Source organism: Bos mutus, chromosome 2, assembly GCF_027580195.1.
Source record: "Bos mutus isolate GX-2022 chromosome 2, NWIPB_WYAK_1.1, whole genome shotgun sequence".
Classification (NCBI taxonomy): Eukaryota; Metazoa; Chordata; class Mammalia; order Artiodactyla; family Bovidae; genus Bos; species Bos mutus.
The window spans coordinates 115388960-115409024 of NC_091618.1; the positions used below are offsets into that span (position 1 = coordinate 115388960).

Below are 20065 nucleotides of genomic sequence, written 5' to 3' on the forward strand. Positions count from 1 at the left end.
GTTAAGAAAAATGTATAACCTTTTTATCTTTACTTTTCCCTTTTTTGTAATAGCAGTTGGTGACATATATCCTTTTTAGCTTGGAATTAGAAATTTTGGAGTTGCTGCTCATGTTAGTGGGTATTTGAGTTCCTGTCATTTGATTGCATGGATGAAGTTGCTAGGAGCATCCTTGTATGTTAGTGGCTCTATGCCTCCTTTTTGGTATATTTCTGGGAAGGGGGATTGTTGGCTGATAGAGTAGGCATCTGCTTAGTAGTCAGTATTACTAAACAGATCAAAGTGACTCATTTATACTCCCACCAGCAATGTATGGGAGGCCTATCACACAAAAAATGTATACTGTCCCACCCTACCCCAAATCCTGATACCCAGAGACAACATCTTTCAGTTCTTTTAGCTGTATTTTTTCCCTTGGGTATTTACTGCTATAATTTCGAAGTAAGATGTTTGTGTTCCTGTTGGGGTCCTTTAATGGACCGGAACCTGGTGGTCCGCAGTCGATGATAAGAAAGTAAAAGAGAGAGCCAGAGGGAGGGAGAGAGAGAGAGAAAAAGAAAGAAAGACATGGGGACCCAAGCTCTGATGGAGCAGAGGTGCTTTAACGATGTTTCTGTGAGTATGTGTAGGCTGTTGTACAAGAAATTTCTTTCGACAATGATAAAGATCAGAAAACCAAACGTACAGCAACCATTACCAACGGAACAAGGGATTAATAATGGTCACAAGGTCAGGAGACAATCCATATCTCAAGAAAGAGGATTGAGACTAAGCAGTTTTGTCATAAGGAGAATGTTTACTGAAGGAGATTCAAGCCTGTCTCATCTTACGACCTCAGTCCTGGGAGCGGCTTGCCGTTCCACTGGTTTCTGGCAACAGAAACTGGTAAGGAACAGAGGATTTATGAGAAACAGCATAGGAATCCACCTGTTAAACATTCCCTGACAATTCCCCCTTATTTATTTATAATATTTGTAAAAAGGGTTCTCGCCTTTTGAGTTTGTTTAGTTTTAACAATTTTTGCATGAAGGCAACGGTAAACGACAAATATAATTGTCAAGACAATCACCAAAATTACAGTTCCAGACCCAATGCTGTGAGTAATGCTTTGAAACCATCCATGTGGGTCTAGCCTAGATAATTGATCAGGTAGTTGTTCAGCTAAAGTTTTCAAATTAGTGGAAGAGGACAGATTTTTAGAAGAGGTTTCAAAGATTTCTTTTTGTAATAATGAGGCATTATCATGTATGTTTTATAAATGAAATTTGATTTGTTCCCAGTTGTAGGCACTATTATTGAATTGAACAAGAGTAGAATTCCAATCACATTTTAGCATCACCTGTTTTTGTAAATCTGTTAATTGATCTCCAACCCATTTGATGGCTGTTTTTAGTTCCTGTATTTCATCTTGAATATCCTCATCTATCTGAGCCTGAGTGGCCCACATAGTATGAGCGTCTTTAGTCCAATTTTGGATAAAATTGTGTGTTTGAATTGAGGTTTGTAAAGCAACGCCAGTGACGGCAGCAGTGGTGCAAATAGCTATTAATCCCAGAATGCCAAAAATCACCCATCCAATGAATCGTTTAGATCGCCGGAGCAATTTAGTAAGTAACTGGGAAGCAAATCCAGCCATGGGACCTTCTTCCCAGGGCCACTGGAGATTTATTGGTAATCACAGACTACTTCGAGATCAAAGAATCAAAAGGGATTCATTTCTTAAGGAAACAGAAGAGTTTAGACGAGTATATAATTTGCAATTTATACAAGTTACAGAACGTAAAGTCTTATTGAATTGTAAACTTCCTATAGCTAGAACAAAAGGAAGGGGAACACAAGCTTGTATGAAATATGATTGATTATAACGAAAGAAATAGTTTCTGTGACTATGATTGGTCCCTGTGAAATGTCCAGTCCAAGTCCCAAGTTCTTCGGTGCTCGCAGCAAGTTTCCAGATGTCCCATTGTTCAGGCCCAATGTGTTTATCGAGGATGATTCAAGGACGAAGGGGGGCCATTCCAGCATCAAGCCACCCAAGAAGTCCTTTGTCATGGTAATGCTCCGTTGTAGTGTTAGTAACCTTCTATGCTACTTGACCTGCCTCTTGAGAAACCTATATATAGGTCAGGAAGCAACAGTTAGAACCGTACACGGAACAACAGACTGGTTCCAAATAGGAAAAGGAGTACGTCAAGGCTGTATATTGTCACCCTGTTTATTTAACTTATATGCAGAGTACATCATGAGAAATGCTGGGCTGGAGGAAGCACAAGCTGGAATCAAGATTGCCGGGAGGAAATATTAATAACCTCAGATATGCAGATGATACCACCCTTATGGCAGAAAGTGAAGAGGAACTAAAAAGCCTCTTGATGAAAGTGAAAGAGGAGAGTGAAAAAGTTTGCTTAAAGCTCAACATTCAGAAAATGAAGATCATGGCATCCGGTCCCATCACTTCATGGGAAATAGATGGGGAAACAGTGGAAACAGGTTCAGAATTTATTTTTTTGGGCTCCAAAATCACTGCAGATGGTGATTGCAGCCATGAAATTAAAAGATGCTTACTCCTTGGAAGAAAAATTATGACCAACCTAGATAGCATATTAAAAGCAACACATTACTTTGCCAGCAAAGGTCCGTCTAGTCAAGGCTATGGTTTTTCCAGTGGTCATGTATGGATATGAGAATTGGACTGTGAAGAAAGCTGAGCGCCGAAGAATTGATGCTTTTGAATTGTGGTGTTGGAGAAGACTCTTAAGAGTCCCTTGGACTGCAAGGAGATCCAACCAGTCCATACTAAAGGAGATCAGTCCTGGGTGTTCTTTGGAAGGAATAATGCTAAAGCTGAAACTCTAATACTTTGGCCACCTCATATGGAGAGTTGACTCATTGGAAAAGACTCTGATGCTGGGAGGGATTGGGGGCAGGAGGAGAAGGGGACGACAGAGGATGAGATGACTTAATGGCATCACTGACTCGATGGACATGAGTTTGAGTGAACTCTGGGAGTTGGTGATAGACAGGGAGGCCTGGCGTGCTGTGATTTATGGGGTCGCAAAGAGTCAGACACGACTGAGCAACTGAACTGAACTGAACTGATGCTACTTGAGTAGCATAGTCACACATAGTGCTGTTAATATCATCTGAGCAGGTACATACCCACATACCGTGGGTCCCCAGTCAACAATGGTGTAATTGGCTGTAAACATTAATTTCCCTAATTTAGCTTGACATTCATCTCAATAAACAGAAGTATATTTAAGGTTTTTATAAGTAAACCCCTTACATTTTAACTTTTGTCCTTTCCCTAGAGTTTTGGTAGTATTGACATGGTTTTTATAAAAGGACAGGGCAGTAAACGGTCCAAGCAATGTGTGGAAGTTCCTTTTTGGAGGCAGGACGAAAGCCCATGTTTGTCGACTAACATTAATACATAATTTTGTTGGGCCCATGCATAAAGGAAGGATTTCATAGCCTAGAGAAATGTTAATTAGTCGTCTTCGTCAGAATGAGAGGTCCCCTCCAAGCTCCAAGGAGGGGGCATATGTGTTGAGTCATTAGTGGATATGATTGGTCCTATATCTGTCCATTCTATAACCTACAATAAAAGGGGGGAGGGGTTAGGTATATAAGCCCAATAAGTGTGATCAATCAAGTGAGTCTGAGTGGGGGAAGCAAAAGCAAACAAAGCAAGCATAGCAAAAAAATATTTTCAGGATTCGGAGGCATTCCCTGTTGAGAAATCAGATTTTCAGCTTGATTCAGTTCAGTTCAGTTCAGTCGCTCAGTCGTGACTGACTCTTTGTGACCCCATGAATTGCAGCACGCCAGGCCTTTAGTAAGGGTTTTTATCTGTCCCCAAATAGGGAGATCATAAGGTTGATGATGAGTGCGGCGTTTTTTGGAAATTCTTAAAGCCACCATGGCTTGTATTGGAATTTCTTCCTCTTGGGGTTTTTGTTGTTTCGTCTCTAGTTTGCATGCTGGGGGCCCCCTTAGGTTAAATCTTCCAAAGAGGAAGCCATGTGAGTTCGTTGGATCCATCTGGAGAAATACAGGCATACTCCTTTCCCTGTAAGATTAGTTTCCTAGATTTCCATTGATTAGTTAACCCGTCTTGATACCAAATGGGCAAAGGAAGGGAGGTGTCCTTCAATGTCTCGAAATGTTTTTCTGCTTTTGTGAAAATATCTCCTTGTGGTAAGCTTAAAAAATTTAAAACAGATGAGGCTATATTAACAATAGTCATAGGCTTAAAGAATATATTGCGTTGGAATCTAGTAAAGTCTGCTCTGGATAAGGAAGATAAAAGTGTTCCTGTGTATTCTCCCTCATTTAATTTTTTATTTGTAGTTTCAGTGTGTAATATGTTTGTTTAATTATGTCTTGTGTTTGTGGATTATAAGGAATGTCTGTAATCTGTTTAATAGAGAATGAAAGTAAAAATTGTCTGAACTGCTTAGAAGTATAGGCAGGGCCATTGTCTGTTATAGAATTAGGTGTTCTCATTATTGCAAAGTAAGCTAACAGGTGGGTTATAACATGTTGTGTGGTTTCACCTCGGAGAGGTGTGGCCCATATAAAAGAAGAATTTGTATCCATCAAGACATGTAAGAAGGAAGAGGAAGAAAGTTCAGGGCAATGAGTTACATCCATTTGCCATAAAATTCTCTTTCATTTGTCATAAACCTTCTTTATATTTCTGTATTCATCATTTTATTTGCTATTTCTTATATCTTTTTATTAAAGCATATATCTTTTCTTTAGCAACTATGAAGTGTCTTGCATATTAGCATTTTCTAGATTGGTGAATATATTTATTATATTATATATATTATATATTTCTTAATAATATATATATATTTATTAATAGTCTAAAATCTCTTTAGTTTTTCTGTAAGAAAAACTTTTTTAAGAGGAAGGAAGTTAGTATTCAGTAATTAATGTTTTAAAATCTTAGTTTATTTGGAAATGACCTAGCTATTTAATAAACTTTTATCATTTAGTTTAGTACAATTCTAGAAATTTAAGTTACCCCAATCCTATGAGATTATTTTAGATAGACATTTTAAAAAACAAATTATTTTTAATAGAGTTTATCTAAGTTTTCCTCTTTTATATATTTATATATATATTCATGGGGTCGCAAAGAGTCGGACATGACTGAGCGACTGATCTGATCTGATATTTATATATATAGAGAGAGAGTGTTACTTTTTTGTTGACAAATTTAGTTTACCTTAAATCTAGGCACGATAAAAGTATTATGTAATGTTGATGATTTAAGACATGAGTTAATTAGATTAGCAAACAATTATATTTAAATTATATTTATATTTAAACATGTTTAATATTGAATATTTTTCAGGTCACGTGAAGTTGAATTTAAATAGAGTTCATTAACTTCATATTATTCAAAAACAAAGACATACATTGAGACATAGATAATTTTAGATAAACAGATATAGTTTTCTGCTTGAAGTTTAAAATATCTTTTATATATGTATATATATATATATTTTTTTTTTTCTGAGTTCCACCAATTTGTTTATGGCTGGAGTCCCAGATAGAGTGGGCTGTGTATCCCAAGGACATGATAAGAGTTAACTTTAGGTTTTTTTCTTAGGCATTTTTTGTTTCCCAGGCAGAATTGGAGCTCCAAAAAAGTATTTTAAGAAGTTAACCTTTTCCTTACTGCACGTGTAAGAAGAACTAGTTTTGCAATTTCAGAAAAGATTTTATTTTAGTCAGTTTTCTCTGGAGTCTAAAGAATATCATGGCCATTCAGTGTCAGAAACATCATTTCTCCTTTTTGTAGTTACAGTATATTATTAATGATATATGCATGAGGGCGTTGCTGTCACATTGGATGTAAAGCCTTGGCTACAAAATTTTGACAAATAGTAGGACTATTAAGCATACCTTGAGTAACACAGTCTATTGAAATCTTTTATGAGGCCCGATATGATTAGAATAAGGGAGAGAGAAAGTGACTCTCTCCCAGTCTAAACGGTGCAAAGGTATATTAAAAAAGCAATCTTGTAAATCAGTAATAATAATGTACCAATTTTGAGGAATAGTAGATGATGGGATCCCTGGTTGTAATGCACCCATAGGTTTCATAGATGCATTAACTTTTCTAAGGTCTGTTAAGAGATGCCATTTGTTAGATTTCTTTTTTATAACAAAAATAGGAGAGTTCCAAGGAGAGCAAGATTCCTCAATATGTTTTAATTCTAATTGTGTGTCTATAAGTTCTTTAGTAGCCTATAATTTTTCTTTTGTAAGGGGCCATTGCTCTGTCCAAATAGGCTTGTCATTCTTCCAAATTATTTTAATAATTGCTTTGTTTGTTAAATGAGCAGTGGCCCTTAGGAAAAATGTGAAATGTATTTCTGAGTTTGCCATTGCAGAAGTAAGTCCCTTCCTATTAGATTAAGGGGTGCATCTATCACATAAGGTCTTAATGTTGCAGACTGGCCTTTTGGTCCTTCCATGGGTAGATTTGAACATTTTGATAAATTTCTTGTACTTTGGTTTGAGAAATTCCTGCAATTTGGCAAGAGATTTTTTGTATAGGCCAGGATGTGGGCCATAAGTGTTTGGAAATAATAGTTATATTAATATTAGATCCAGTGTTGAGGAGACCAGAAAATCTTTTACCATTAATGTTGATATTTATATTTGGTCGGGTGTATTCAGATACCAATGATGTCCATAAGGATTGTTTTTGATCTGTACTGCCGAATCCACCTGTCCGTACACTTAGAGGAGTTAATAGAAATGTAAGGTAAAAGAAGTAATTGAGCAATTTTGTCCCCTTTTTTGAATTGTCATAGAATCTGAGATGACGTCATAATTTGAATCTCTCTTTATAATTTGAATCAATTATTCCAGGGTGAACAGTAATTCCTTTAGAAGTCAAACTAGATTGGCCAAGTAAAAGACCGAAGGTTTGTGGGGGCAGGGGTCCAGAAAGTCCAGAAGGTATTTTAGAAGGGACTGCTTGAGGGTAAAGGAAAAAATCATTTAGGGCTGGTATATCGACGGCAGCACTGCCGGATGTTGAGGGTGTGAGGGAAAATATAGCATTTGCCCCTGGTTTTTGTTGAAGGGGACCTGGGGGTCCCCTGCTTGGAGTTTCCTGGAATAGATTTTCTTTCAATATCAAATTTAGATTTACAATCTTTGGCCCAATGCATTCCTCTATGACAATGAGGGCAGATTTTTGTAGGTTTTTTTATTTGCCTTCTTAGGGCTGTCCCTTTTTAAATGGTTTTTATCTGTTGCTGTTCGGGCCCACTTCTTGGGGTCCTTTAATGTATCGGAACCTGGTGGTCCAGAGTCAATGATAAGAAAGTGAGAGAGCTGGAGGGAGGGAAGGGGGGAGAGAGAGAGAGAGAGAGAGAGAGAAAGAGAGAAAGAAAGAAAGCAAGACACGGGGACCCAAGCTCTGATGGAGCAGAGGTGCTTTAATGATGTTTCTGTGAGTATATGTAGGCTGTTGTACAAGAAATTTCTTTTGACAATGATAAAGATCAGAAAACCAAATGTACAGCAACCGTTACCAACGGAACAAGGGATTAATAATGGTCACAAAGTCAGGAGACAATCCATATCTCAAGAAAGAGGATCGAGACTAAGCAGTTTTGTCGTAAGGAGAATGTTTACTGAAGGAGATTCAAGCCTGTCTCATCCTATGACCTTAGTCCTGGGAGTGGCTTGCCATTCCACTGGTTTCTGGTAATAGAAACTGATAAGGAACAGAGGATTTATGAAAAACAGCAGGTAGGAATCTTCCTGTTAACTATTCCCTGACATGTTCCTATTTCATTTTTTAATTTAAATTTATCTATTGAATTTCACTGTGAAATTTAATTTCCCTTTTACAACTCTGTCCCATCTTCCCAATAGTTCTCTAACTTTGGGGTTAAATTAATATTCAGTAGTTTATATTATAATTGGAATGTAAATATTGATCCTAGCTGAGTGGCTTGGTGTACAATGGACATATTCTTTCTATATGATTTTTTTTCCTTTGAGTAAATAATTGCTTTATCTAATTCATTTGGGTAATTTTCTCTCTTATACTCTTTGAACTGTAAAACTTTCCCTCACAGTAGTCAAACACATCATGTCTTTTATTTATTTATTTCTTGGAAATATTACCTTTCTACTTTAAATGGAATGGTTCCTTTCTTGGTAGGCTTCAGAAATGTTTTCCTATGACTGCTATTCATTATCATTCAGGGAATTCTCTTTTCCTTTTTTTTTTTTTAATGTTGGATCCCCTAATTTTCTGCATTCTGTGCTCATTTTTTCTTGGTTTATTATTTTTATTTTGGCTTTTTAAAAGACCTTGCTTGTTTTGTGTTGTTTTTATTCTATCCACACTCGATTGATAGCTTAGCCACATGGAGAATTTTAGGTTGGCAAGGTTTTCCCTTAGAATTTGGAAGGCCTTTTGTCATCTTCTAGCATTTGGAATTGCTGTTAAGATATTCAGTGTCATCTCAGTCCCTTGTATGCTTTGCTTTTTTTCTTTTTCCCTCCTTTTCTTTGTTTCCTTTTTTCCTTTTCCTTTTTTTCTTCTTTCTTCCCTCCCTCCCTCCTTTCCTTTCTACCTATATGCCTTAAGTAGATTCCTTAATCTCGCTGTACTTCTGTTTTCTTATCTTAAAATAGGGATTTTTTTTTTTTTTTATATATATATACCCCATAGAGTAAAGCTTTTATGTAAGTACCTGGGACATAGTAAACACTCAATAAATATTAACCATTATAAATTTTTTTTGAAGTTGCTTTCTGCTTTCTGCATTTTCTGTTTCTTCTCCCCTCCTTTTTTTGTGGTTTGTTTTGGCTCTGTATGTTTGAGGCTATTCTCAAATATCTCTTGATCTCTGCTAACAATTTATATATAAGAGTGAGGCACTAAAAAGCTGATGGGGGATTTTTGACATGTGGGCTTCACTGTAGACTGATTGCACAGTTAGCTACTATTTTTTTGGCCATTACCTTAAATGGCCACCTACCCATCAGTATTTGCAGGTGCCCGAGGAGCCTGGTGGGCTACAATCCATGGGGTCGCAAAGAGTCGGACACGACTGAGCGACTTCTGTGTGTGTGTGTCTATGGAGAGATAGTCTATAAGGACTAAATTTGGCTGCCAGTGTTTGGGAGCTTAGAGAGAGAGGGACACTGTGGGTCTCTACCTTCAGTGTACATACTTTCCCTTCACTTTATTTTCATTGTTTCTCGCCACTCAGGGCCATCTGCTTTGCTTGGATTCTGAGTGGAGTCTCTGGTTTAGTTCTTCCGGAGGATGAACCTGTGAATTTTGCCAGATTGGGGATGGGCTGGCTGGCTGATGACTTCCATGCACTTCTCCTGTTTTTACTGCTTTATCTCACCTCTGCCTTCTGTGGTACTTGGCCTCCAGTTTTGGAGTCTTCCTAGTTTCTGTGATGCAAATGTATTGCTTTTCTCCTCTTTGTGCTCTTAGGTTTCAGCTTCCTCTGCCCTGCTAAGTCTGCTTTTCGTCTTACAAAAACGGGTTGACATCTCTGGTCTGCTTTGGTCTCCTCTTCCATTCTTCGTGTTTTTCTGAGTTTGTATGCTTTCTGTTTCTTCAGTTATTTCATTGGAGTCTTTTGAAAGGTTGAAGAGATAAATATAGAAGTTCAGTCCTTCATATTTAACTGATTATCGATGATCTAGTGTTACTTTTTCCTTTGAGTTTTTTTCAGAAATAAAAAAAATATACCAACACTCTACCCCTTCAATGAATTTTTTTGTGTGTTATGAATTTAATTAATTCATTCAATATGTTGAAACTACATCAAGCTTATTAAATTTCAGGGTCTCAGCAGTTAGGTGCTGGGTATTGTGTGTGTGTGTGTTAAAAAATTCCTACCATGTCATGTGTGCAGACACTCAGTAAATTTATATTCAAAGAATTAATACATTTAATAGCCGTGGTTTTATTTAATTTATTCATTCTAAAGTCTTAGTTTTCACTTTGTAATAAACTTACCTGACCATTTTGTCAATTGGGATTGCTCAGCAAATGAGTAAACCCTATACTAGGTCTTTCTGAAATTGAAAATATTATGGTATTTAATGTGTCACTGTCATCAAAAGGTGATTGATCACTTGCAGGATTTGTGGACACTGTAATACTATGCAGCCTGTTTTTATAATATTTAGCCTAATCTCTTTCAGATGATGTCAGCCTCTTTTGCTTAGATGTCTTTTATGCACTGATTGCCATTGCAATAGACCCATGCTGTCCAATAGAACTTTCTGTAATGATGGAAATGTTCTGTTATTTATACTGTTCAATAAGTGTGATAGCCACTAGCCACATGTAGCTGTTGAGCACATGAAATGGCTAGTACAATTGGGGATCTGAAATAAACTTTTCAACTTTAGTCAATTTAAATTTATGTTAAATAGCCACAGGTGACTAGTGGCTTCCATATTAGACAGCACAGTTATAAGTCATTGTTCTTATAGGATGTGCTAACTTTTTGATTTAAGTTATTTTATGTTGTCAGTCACTTGAATTAGTTTGGAATAATGTTTCCAACAGAGGAATAGGAGTTGACTGAGTTATCCTGACTTTCCTTATTATTATTGGAACTACATTTTTCTTTGGATTTACATAAGAATAAAAATATGCAGATTGCTATTTCAGAATTTAAAATAAAATGTGTTTTAGGTTGGTGTGTCATGCTTGTTTTATTTGGAGTATTTGAGGTGAGATAAGAGATTGAAAATGCAAGTGAAAGGTGAAAGTACTGTTTTGAAACCTCAGAGATTTTTCTCCTAGCCTGCAAGAGAAAGGAGAAATACTGCTGAATCAAAGTCTGGTTTGGATTTAGAGTTTTTATATTCTTAAAGACAGTCATGGTAATGTTTTGTTTTGCATTTTTAATGTTTAGATGAAAATACTGTGTTTATGACCTCAGATGTCTTTGTGATTAATTCAGATTAATTCAGAAAATTTCTTTTGAATCAGGGATGAAGAATAATTGCAGTGAATGCTATAACATTAATCTTTGGCTAAGTAGAATTTTGGCATCAGTTGAGGTCTGTGGTAAGTTAATATTGTTAAATTGGTCAAAATTAAGTCAGTTATTTTTTAGTAAAGCAGTAAAAATTTCATAAGACTGAAAACATGGCTTTGATTGTAGAGCATTACAGTTTTGCTTAACCTTTTTCTGGTGAAACAGAACTTTTTGGAATAATGATTAGTATAGTTACCAATATAATACATGGAGGTTAGCAAAATATACTGTATTTGCTATTTTATATAGTATTATGACTGTGGCTTCCCTTGTGGATCAGCTGGTAAAGAATTTGCCTGCAATGCAGGAGACCTGGGTTCGATACCTGGGTTGGGGAGATCCCTTGGAGAAGGGAAAGGCTACCCACTCCAGTATTCTGGCCTGGAGAACTCCATGGGCTGTATAGTCCATGGGGTTGCAAGAAGTCGTACACGACTGAGCGACTCTCACTTTCATGACCTAAGTAACAACTGAATATTTATTATAATCTTCAAGAAGATACTTCAAGCAGTTCTTTCCAGTTCTTTTTGTTCTTCTGAAGCCTAAAACTCCTCCAGGTCCTTCATTCTCAGACAGATTCTCCTCCCATTTCACAGAATGTGGCACTCCCTCATTTTCCCATCCTCACTTATCAGCTTATAGTCATCATCGCTGATTCTGACCACCCCTTGCAAGTACAGTGAAAAAGTGTCCTGTTTCCTGGAGGCGCAAAAAAGATGTTTCCACCTATGCTCTTAATTCATTACGTTTTATCTTCTGTTACTTGTATATCAGTTATTACCTGGTTCTTGTCATTTCAGCCTATTTCCACTGTTTTTTCCTGCTATATATGGTTTAATGAGCTCAACTTTTTTGTATCATTGGGTACAGATACATATGTAATGAAGAGAGTTGATCCTTCTTAATTCCTTTCTCCCTTTTTTTCTCAGTCTTCTCGAAAGATCTCTTTATACTTATTTTAATTCTTTCCTTAGCAGTCTGTGTTTTAACAAGCCTTCCGCATGATTGTGATGCACACTGAAGCGTGAGAACCACTGCCTGCAGTCCATACTTGTGGATTAACCAAGAAACTCACTATTATTGTTATAAATTGGGAGCGTAGGTTATAGTTTTTAGAGGACTGTTAATGTATACTTATATAGACAGAGAGAGTCTATGGTTGGATGAGTTGTTCTTTAAACCTGGAAGCAGTTAATTGTTGGTCAATTAGGTAGGATTAAGTTTGGCTGTTAGTTTTGGAAAGCCCAAAATAGCAGTGGCTTAAAAAAGAGGATTCTTTCTTTCTTTCTCTTTCTCTCTTTCTTTTTTAATACAAGTAATCCAGGTTTGGTGACTGCATGATTTTCAAAGACTTAAGCTTCTTTACTCTTATTGTTGCTCTACCACCTTCAACACAGCTTCTGGTGTGATTCAGTTTGGCTACTGTGGCTGATCAGCCTTTTCACATTCTAGTCAGCATGAAGGAAAAAGAGGAGTGGTCATATCTCTTCTTTTTAAAGACACTTTACAGGCAGTTGCCCAGACTTTAAGCTCCATAAGCCAGAATTTAGACACTGGTCACACCCAGTTGTAAGGAAGCTTTGGAAATAAAGTTGTTATTTCAGGCAGCCTTGTGTGAAAATATAATTAATGATTTAAAAAATTGTATAGCATTATGTGGTTTGCATTTACCATAAATGATTTACCAATTCCCTGTTGTTAGACAGTTAAGTTGCTTATAAAATTTTTGTTGCTATTTTTGTTGTTCAGTTGCTCCATCATGTCCTACTCCTTGCGACCTCATGTACTGCAGCACGCCAGGCTTTCCTGTCCTTCACTGTCTCCTGGAGTTTGCTCAGACTCATGTCCATTGAGTCGATGATGCCATCCAACCATCTCATCCTCTGCTGCTCCCTTTTCCTCCTGCCCTCAATCTTTCCCAACATCAGGGTCTTTTCCAGTGAGTTGGCTCTTCGCATTAGGTGACGAAAGTATTGGAGCTTCAGTTTCAGCATCAGTCCTTCCAATGAGTATTCAGGGTTGATTGCCCTTAGGATTGACTAGTTTGATCTCCTTGCAGTCTAAGGGACTCTCAAGAGTCTTCTCCAGAACCACAGTTCAAAGGCATCAATTCTTTGGTGCTCAGCCTTCTTTATGATCCAGCTCTCATATCCGTATGTGACTACTGGAAAAACCATAGCTTTGACTCTATGGAGCTTTGTCTGCAAAGTCACGTCTCTGCTTTTTAATACACTGTCTAGGTTTGTCATAACTTTTCTTCCAAGGAGCAAGCATCTTTTAAATTCATGGCTGCAGTCACCATCCACAGGGATTTTGGAGCCCAAGAAAATAAAGTCCCTTATAAAATTTTTGTTGCTATAAACAAAGTAAAAATAAACAATTCTCTGTCTTTAAAAAGTCAATTAGTGAGCATAAAAGCTACATGTTAAGATATTGAGTATTATTGGAGAGAACTTTGAAGTAGTAAAAAAATCAGTTTGAGAGTTTCTGCCTAAGACGAAGATAAGAATCCTAAGAGAGTAGTGGAATTAAGTAATAACTTACAAAGTTTGGACTTTTAGTCATCTGTTGTAGAAAATTAAAGAAATACACAGTATTGCTGACTTACCTAAACTAATGCAGTAAAATGTGGATAACTTACATTTGAGTATATAAATGCGTTAAGCTTCATACATTTATTTGAGTCTGAGTCATATGTATTGATCTTTTAGTATTGAAATGACATTTTATTTTTGTTTTAGAGTACAAATCTTTCACTTTAAATTGATTTATTCTTTTCCTTTTCCTGAGCTTTACTTAAGTTTAGAAAAGAAATAAAACGTTGTGTTCTAATATGCATATACTTTCATTAGACTTTCATTGGATTTCTTTTGATTGACAGGCCTTTTTGCAAATGTGTAATCTGCCTATCAAAGTGGTCTGCAGGGCAAATGCAGAATATATGTCTCCATCTGGTAAGTTTTTTTTTTTTTTCCTCCTCTGTTAATACTCTGCATTGATAAAATTGCAGTGATAGTCCAATTTGTACCTAGATTTTTTTAAAAATGCCTACATTATCCTGTAGTTTGTTAAGTGTATAATAGCATTGTGGCTAAGAAAAACAATATACATATTTCAATTAGAAATACTTTATTGCTAAAAAAAAGTGCTAACCATTGTCTGAGCCTTTCATGAGTCAAAACCTTTTTGCTGGTGGAGGATCTTTCCTCCGTGTTGATGGCTGCTAACTGATCAGGGTGGTGGTTGCTAAAGGCTGGGGTGGCTGTGTCCATTTCTCAAAGTAAGGCAACACTGAAGTTTGCCTCATTGATTGACTTCCTTTGACAAACCATTTCTCTGTAGCATGTAGTGCTGTTTGATAGCATTTTACCCCACAGTGGAGCTTCTTTCAGAGCTGGAGTCAGTCTTCTCAAATCCTGGTGCTCCTTTATAAACTAAGTTTATGTAGTATTCTCACTCCTTTATTGTCATTTCAACGGTCTTCACAACATCTTCACTAAAGAGTATATTCCATTTCAAGAAACTGCTTTCTTTGCTCATCTATAAGCAGCAGCTCTTCATCCTTTAAAGTTTTATAATAGAACAATAATAAAAATGTTTGAATTATTGTGAAAATTACTAAAATGTGATACAGAGACATAAAGTAAGCAAATGCTGTTGGGAAAATGGCACCAGTGTACTTAGTGCAGGGTTGCTGCTGTAAAACTGCTCAGTATTTGCAAAGCGCAATAAAAGTGCAGTAAGATGAGGTACATAGAAACTCTTCCAAGAACTCCAGACTGGATATTGGAAATGCGAAATACACTTTGCTCTCAAAATGTACCCCCCCAAAATACTCTTCAGTCTGGACATTCATTCACAAGTATTTTTCATTCTGTAATCATATTATCCCAGAGGACCTGCACTATTTCTAGCAGTATAGTAGTTGTAAAGATTTTATCCCAAGTTAAAAAGAGTGTGATCTAATGCTTGTGCAGATAAAATTTTTTTTTCCTCTTTTGCAAGATTTATAAAGCAGTAGGAAACAAGAATGCAGAATTCAGTGTTTTTATATTGGTAAATGGAAATGTCTTCTAAATTCATTTGCTGAGTTGTATTCCAAAAGGCCTGTGTTTCCTTTGTAATGTTATCCTATGGATGCAGATGAAGCTTTTGTTGGTGCAGTGCACCACATCCATTACCCTCAGTCTGTCTGAGCCTGAGAGGAGTGAATCAATTGAAAAGGACCATGAAGAAGCTCGCTGTTAGTGTGAACTCTATTTGAACTAGGTCTGACAGAGTTTCATCCTCTAGCATTTGAGGTAGACTTTATTACTATTTGGAGATTGTCATCTCTGATAATTTCACCAGTTATTAGTATTTATAAAATTAAAATATTACTTTTTAATGTGATATTTACTTAGAGAAGTCAGTTTTTCTTTAAATTAAATTATTTATTTTAATTGGAGGCTAATTACTTTACAATATTATAGTGGTTTTTGCCATACATTAACATGAATCAGCCATGGGTATACATGTGTTCCCCATCCTGAACCCCCCTCCCACCTCCCTCCCCATCCCATCCCTCTGGGTCATCCCAGTGCACCAGCCCTGAGCATCCTGTCTCAAGCATCAAACCTGGACTGGTGATCTGTTTCACATATGGTAATATACATGTTTCAATGCTATTCTCTCAAATCATCCTACCCTTGCCTTCTCCCACAGAGTCCAAAATACTATTCTTTACATCTCTGTCTCTCTTGCTGTCTCGCATATAGGGTCATCGTTACCATCTTTCTAAATTCTACCTATATGCGTTAATATACTGTATTGGTGTTTTTCTTTCTGACTTACTTCACTCTGTATAATAGGCTCCAGTTTCATCCACCTCATTAGAACTGATTCAAATGCATTCTTTTTAATAGCTGAGTAATATTCCGTTGTGTATATGTACCACAGCTTTCTTATCCATTCGTCTGCCAATGGACATCTAGGTTGCTTCCATGTCCTGGCTATTGTAAACAGTGGAGAAGCCAGTCTTTATAAGCATACTATTTATTCTTTTTTTCCCACATGTGTTGGGAGCAAACTTTGTGTTATAATTCATAAGTTAGCATACCTTCAAAGATTGTTATTCACTTAATTCCTGATATTTTTTGAGTCAGATACATTCATTAATGCACCATTATGTGCTTAAACAATTGACCTCAGTGGTTGTCTGAGATATGAAAGTAGTAGATGTAAAAAAAAAAAGTCTTTATAAATATTGTTTACATATAGGTTGATTTATTGTAATCTGAAGGGAAGGCCTAGTTAAAGTTTTAAAAATCTATCAGTCATGAAACAATGTCCAGGCTTAGTTCATATAATTTGAATAATTAGTATTTACTGCTGCATAGTGATTTGTTAGTGTTAGCTCTGAAAAGGGAGTATTATGTTATTATATGCAAGTGAGAGCTCTAGAAATGAATCTTGTTTCTTTCATTTTAAAATTAGTAATTAATGTTAGAAAATTTTTAGAATTTAATATACATGCTTAACTGTAATTTTAAAAAGTCATAATGTTACAAAACTGTATTAATAAGACATAACAAGTTTTGTGTTGATTTCCTTTTTAGCACAAACTTTAATTTACTGGTCTTGTTCTCACATTGTTTTTCCCCTTCCACAGGTAAAGTACCTTTTATTCATGTAGGAAATCAAGTAGTATCAGAACTTGGTCCAATAGTCCAATTCGTTAAAGCCAAGGTAATAAAAAAGATATTAAATGGATTTGATCCCAGTTACTCTTAAATAGGTCATTCATCATCTTTAGAGTGTTGTAGCATTTACATTGATTTTAACCTAGTTTTATAAAATGCTGATAATAAACTACTGGAGAAATATTTCTAAAGTGTAAGGTTTTTTTTTTTTCTTCATAATGTAAATCAATGGCAAAAGAGGCCGTTTGATCTTTACAAAATGAGAGATAATTTTCTCACTCATGTTTATGAGAAATTTTGGTCACAAATGAAAACAATTAGGTTGTTGTAAAATATCAGGTTAACTTTTGAGAAGGGAGTTATAGAATGTTTACAAGTTGAATGTACTCCTTTACCCGTTATTCAGTGTAGATTTTAATAGTTATCAAAGAACAACCTCTATTAACATTTTGGGGGACATCCATCTAGAATTTTTTTGCATATGTAGAAAAATATAGGTAATACTATTAGTATTATTTTGAAACCTGCCTTTTAAGATCATCAATATGTTTAGAAATTCTTCCATGTTAATGACTATAGATATGTATTATCCTTTTAAATTGTTGTATAGTGTTCTTTTGTATTCAGTTCAGTCCAGTCCCTCGGTCGTGTCTGACTCTTTGCGACCCCATGGACTGTAGCACGCCAGGCTTCCCTGTCCATCACCAACTCCCAGAGTCTACTCAAACCTATGTCCATTGAGTCGGTGATGCCATCCAACCATCTCATCCTCTGTCGTCCCCTTTTTCTTCCGCCTTCAATCTTTCCCAACATCAGGTTCTTTTCCAGTGAGTCAGTTCTTTGCATCAGGTGGCCAAAGTATTGGAGTTTCAGCTTCAGCATCAGTCCTTCCAGTGACTATTTAGGACTGATTTCCTTTAGGATGGACTGGTTGGATCTCCTTCCAGTCCAAGGAACTCTCAAGAGTCTTCTCCAAACCACAATTCAAAAGCATCTTTTGTATTAGAATTTTTTTACTTAATTCTTTATTGATGGACACTTAAATTGTTGGTGGCTCAGACAGTAAAGTGTCTGCCTGCAGTGCAGGAGACCAGGGTTTGATCCCTGGGTTGGGAAGATCCCCTGGAGAAGGCAATGGCAACCCACTCCAGTACTCCTGCCTGGACAATTCCATGGACTGAGGAGCCTGGTAGGCTACAGTCCATGGCATCGCAAAGAGTCAGACACGACTGAGCGACGTCAGTTTTCAGTTTAAGTTGCTGGCAACTTTTTGCTGTTATTGAGTGCCAAGATAAGTATTCTTTTACATACACCTTTGTACACTTGTTAAATTATCTCCTTAGCATAAATTCCTAAGAGTGATATTACAGTGTTACAGGGTATACATTTTAAAAATTTTACAACAGATCATCAGATTGAACTAAAGTTTATACTATTTTATAAGTCTACTCATTACTGTAGTGTATTAGAATTTAAAAATTAGTGTCTATTTCCCTATCCTTTACTAATAACACTTAAAAAAAATCTTTGACTACTTTATAAGTAACACATGTCAATCTTTTAGAATTTATTTTATTACTAAGGTTTAGTGTCTTAAAAAAACAGTTTACTGACCATCCTTGTTTTCTTCTTTGGTGAAATAATAAATTTTATCTCTTGAATGATACATTTTTATAATGACAAGTAAATACTTCTTATTAATATTTTGTAGTCATAGCAAAGTATTATTTTTTCATAATTTTCACATAAAATAATTATCTTTTAGGGGCATTTTGAAAACTAATCCTTTGGGCATCTGCAGTAAAACATTGATGTTTATTACTTGGTAGTAAGATAACTGGAAGTTTTTGTATGTTTAATATGATGCTCTTTAAAATTTTTAAAATTCCCTTTAGGGCCATTCTCTTAGTGATGGGCTGGATGAAGTCCAGAAAGCAGAAATGAAAGCCTACATGGAATTAGTCAACAATATGCTGTTGACTGCAGAGGTATAACAAGATAATAGACCTTGAAAATATGCTTTTTCTCTCATAAAAGACTATCTTTCTTATGGCTTATTTTAAAGTTACTGAAATAAAGGAAAATAGTCAAGTAAACTCTAGGGCTAGTATGGTTACCCAGATTATTTGGTCATTATGTTTGAATAAGTTGCCTGTTTTTTCATTTCTAGTTTTTTCTTTTTGTAAACAGGAGTGATCATTTTATTTTGGTCTTGTGAAGTTTTCTTAAATAATATCCGTAAAATACTCTAATGGCATTTAGAGATATATTTTATGAATAAAAAATATTTTTTAGGTACTATCATTAAGCTTAATAATTCTGTGTAGAACATTAGCCAAGGGGGGAAAAAATGCTCACATATGTGACTTCTATGATATTGGCTTATAAAAATTACTCTGGCAAGAAATAACTTACTTTATCCATTTTCTCTTTGATATTCTAAAGTTTTGGTGACTGTTTTTTTTTCCCTAGCTGTATCTTCAGTGGTGTGATGATGCTACTGTAGGAGAGGTGAGTGGTTCTGCAGCATTTATCTTAATTAAAATTTAATGAAAAAACACTTTTGCTCAGAATCATAAGTCCCTGCTCATAAATGAAACATTGTGGTTTGTACCATTAGTGATATAGTTTTTCACTCAACTTTAATTTTGCTTGCACATACATTTTAGGGAAGCTATGTGTTGTTTGATATAACTGGTTGCAAAGTACATAAAAGTTTATATATTTTTAAAGGGAATTGTTTAAAATTTTAATTTTAAGATTGCAAGCTATGTTTTTGTTTCTCTGAAAATATATTTCCTTTAGACATCTATTTGTGAAAATATTTTTAGGACTGCAATTTTAACATAATCTTTTTGCTTTAGATCACTCATGCTAGGTATGGATCTCCTTACCCTTGGCCTCTGAATCATATTTTGGCCTATCAGAAACAGTGGGAAGTCAAACGTAAGATGAAAGCTATTGGATGGGGTAACAAGACTCTGGACCAGGTCAGTTCAGGTTGAAGCTGATAAAACCCTCAACTTTAATGCATAAAGAAAAAGAATTTTTTAAGTTCATAATCCTTAAAAAAAATCCCGACATAATAAAATTAACAAAACATTTGTTCTTATTTTCTCTGACAGGAAGTAGTGTATTGTTTTGTAAAAATCACACATGCTTATTGTAAGACAAATTATGTAATACAGAAGACTTCAAAAAGGGAGTAAAAATTGCCACTGTTAACTATGTGAAGAACATTCTTCTAGATGTCTCTTAATAACATTTTTAAAAAGTGGAATCATATTATACTTGCCACTCTGTAACCTAATTTTT

The 20065-nt window shown here is 35.7% G+C and overlaps 1 protein-coding gene across 2 annotated transcripts in view; it reads left to right on the forward strand.

Moving 5' to 3' along the window:
• The window catches only part of MTX2 (metaxin 2), an 82222-nt gene that overhangs the window by 52654 nt on the left and 9503 nt on the right, over nt 1-20065 (forward strand). For both annotated transcript variants that reach the window (XM_070358854.1, XM_070358853.1), the window contains 5 exons: nt 13951-14023; nt 16720-16796; nt 18646-18738; nt 19223-19261; nt 19615-19740. In XM_070358854.1, coding sequence (XP_070214955.1) covers nt 13963-14023; nt 16720-16796; nt 18646-18738; nt 19223-19261; nt 19615-19740 — 396 coding nt within the window. In that variant the 5' untranslated portion in view covers nt 13951-13962. The remainder of the gene's footprint in view (nt 1-13950; nt 14024-16719; nt 16797-18645; nt 18739-19222; nt 19262-19614; nt 19741-20065) is intronic.